Below are 1,302 nucleotides of genomic sequence, written 5' to 3'. Positions count from 1 at the left end.
TTACCTGCATTTACCATGAAAAATTGCATGGAAGCCAAGGAATTAAGGGATATGGATAAGGATGCTTTGGAACATATCCACCTTACAGAAAGCAGGTGCTAGCAATCTTAAATTGGAGAATGGGGAAAAAAAGCTGAACAAATAACATTTTCCATTATGGCTTTCCAACTAGCAGGTATGTGGGTAGGAAGTCAGTCAATCGGGTGGGCAGGAACGGCCGGTGGGATGCTGGAGCGAATTCTCGGGCCCAGACACAGGCAGCTGCTGAAGAACTGGATTCCAACTATCACTACATGGGGAGCTGTGGCTGGTGTACTGCTGGTCTACGCTACAGATTGGAGAGTTGTAGTTAGCCGTATCCCATACATAAAAGGAAAGTTCAAGAGTGATTGAAGATTATTGACGGATTTAAGGGAATAATCTGACCAAGTCTGATCGTGTGCAGTTTTGGTCACCAAATTACAGGAAGGATATTAATAAGATTGAAAGAGTGCAGAGAAGGTTTACCAGGATGTTGCCAGCTCTTGAGAAACTGAGTTACAGAGAAAGGTCGAATAGGTTAGGACTTTATTCCCTGGAGTGTAGGAGAATGAGGGGTGATTTGACAGAGGTGTATAAAATTATGACGGGTATAGATAGAGCGAATGCAAGCAGGCTTTTCCAACTGAGGCTAGGGGAGAAAAAAACCAGTGGACATGAATTAAGTGCGAAGGGGGAAAAGTTTAAAGGGAACATTGGTGCGGAAGGGATTTCTTCACACAGAAAGTGGTGGGAGTGTGGAATGAGCTGCCAGATGAAGTGGTAAATGCAGGCTCACTTTTAACATTTAAGAACAACTTGGACAGGTACATGGATGAGAGGTGTATGGAGAGATATGGACCAGGTGCAGCTCAGTGGGACTAGGCAGAAAAATGGTTCGACACAGCCAAGGAGGGCCAAAAGGCCTGTTTCTGTGCTGTAATGTTCTATGGTTCTACTGGAGTTAGTGTCACTGGATGATAAGAAAATAAAACCTAGGATCCAAATTAGTACATTCAAGATATCGCTTCTGTTACATCATAGTTCATTTATTTTCTCTCTCAGCAGCATTCTCCTACCCTCTCCCCGTAACCTTTGACACCCTCACTAATCAAGAACCTATCTATCACAACTTTAAATATACCCAGTGAATTGGCCTCCACAGCTGCCTGTGGCAATGAATTTCCCATCCCCCCTCTGGCTAAAGAAACTCGGCCTCATCTCAGTTTTAAAGGGATGTCTTCATACCCTGAGGTTGTGCCCTCTGATGCTAGACTCTCACAC

At 44.2% G+C, this 1,302-nt stretch overlaps 1 protein-coding gene across 1 annotated transcript; it reads left to right on the top strand.

Annotated features, from left to right (window-relative positions):
- Positions 1–225: 225 nt before the first annotated feature.
- Positions 226–425, top strand: LOC140732776 (cytochrome b-c1 complex subunit 10-like). The gene has a single exon (XM_073055423.1). It carries the CDS (start codon positions 226–228, stop codon positions 391–393), a length of 168 nt encoding a protein of 55 aa, XP_072911524.1. The 3' UTR covers positions 394–425.
- Positions 426–1,302: the final 877 nt, after the last annotated feature.

Source organism: Hemitrygon akajei, chromosome 9 (assembly GCF_048418815.1).
Source record: "Hemitrygon akajei chromosome 9, sHemAka1.3, whole genome shotgun sequence".
Classification (NCBI taxonomy): domain Eukaryota; kingdom Metazoa; phylum Chordata; class Chondrichthyes; order Myliobatiformes; family Dasyatidae; genus Hemitrygon; species Hemitrygon akajei.
Note: the sequence above shows the minus strand (reverse complement) of the source record. Positions and strands in the feature narration are given on the sequence as shown.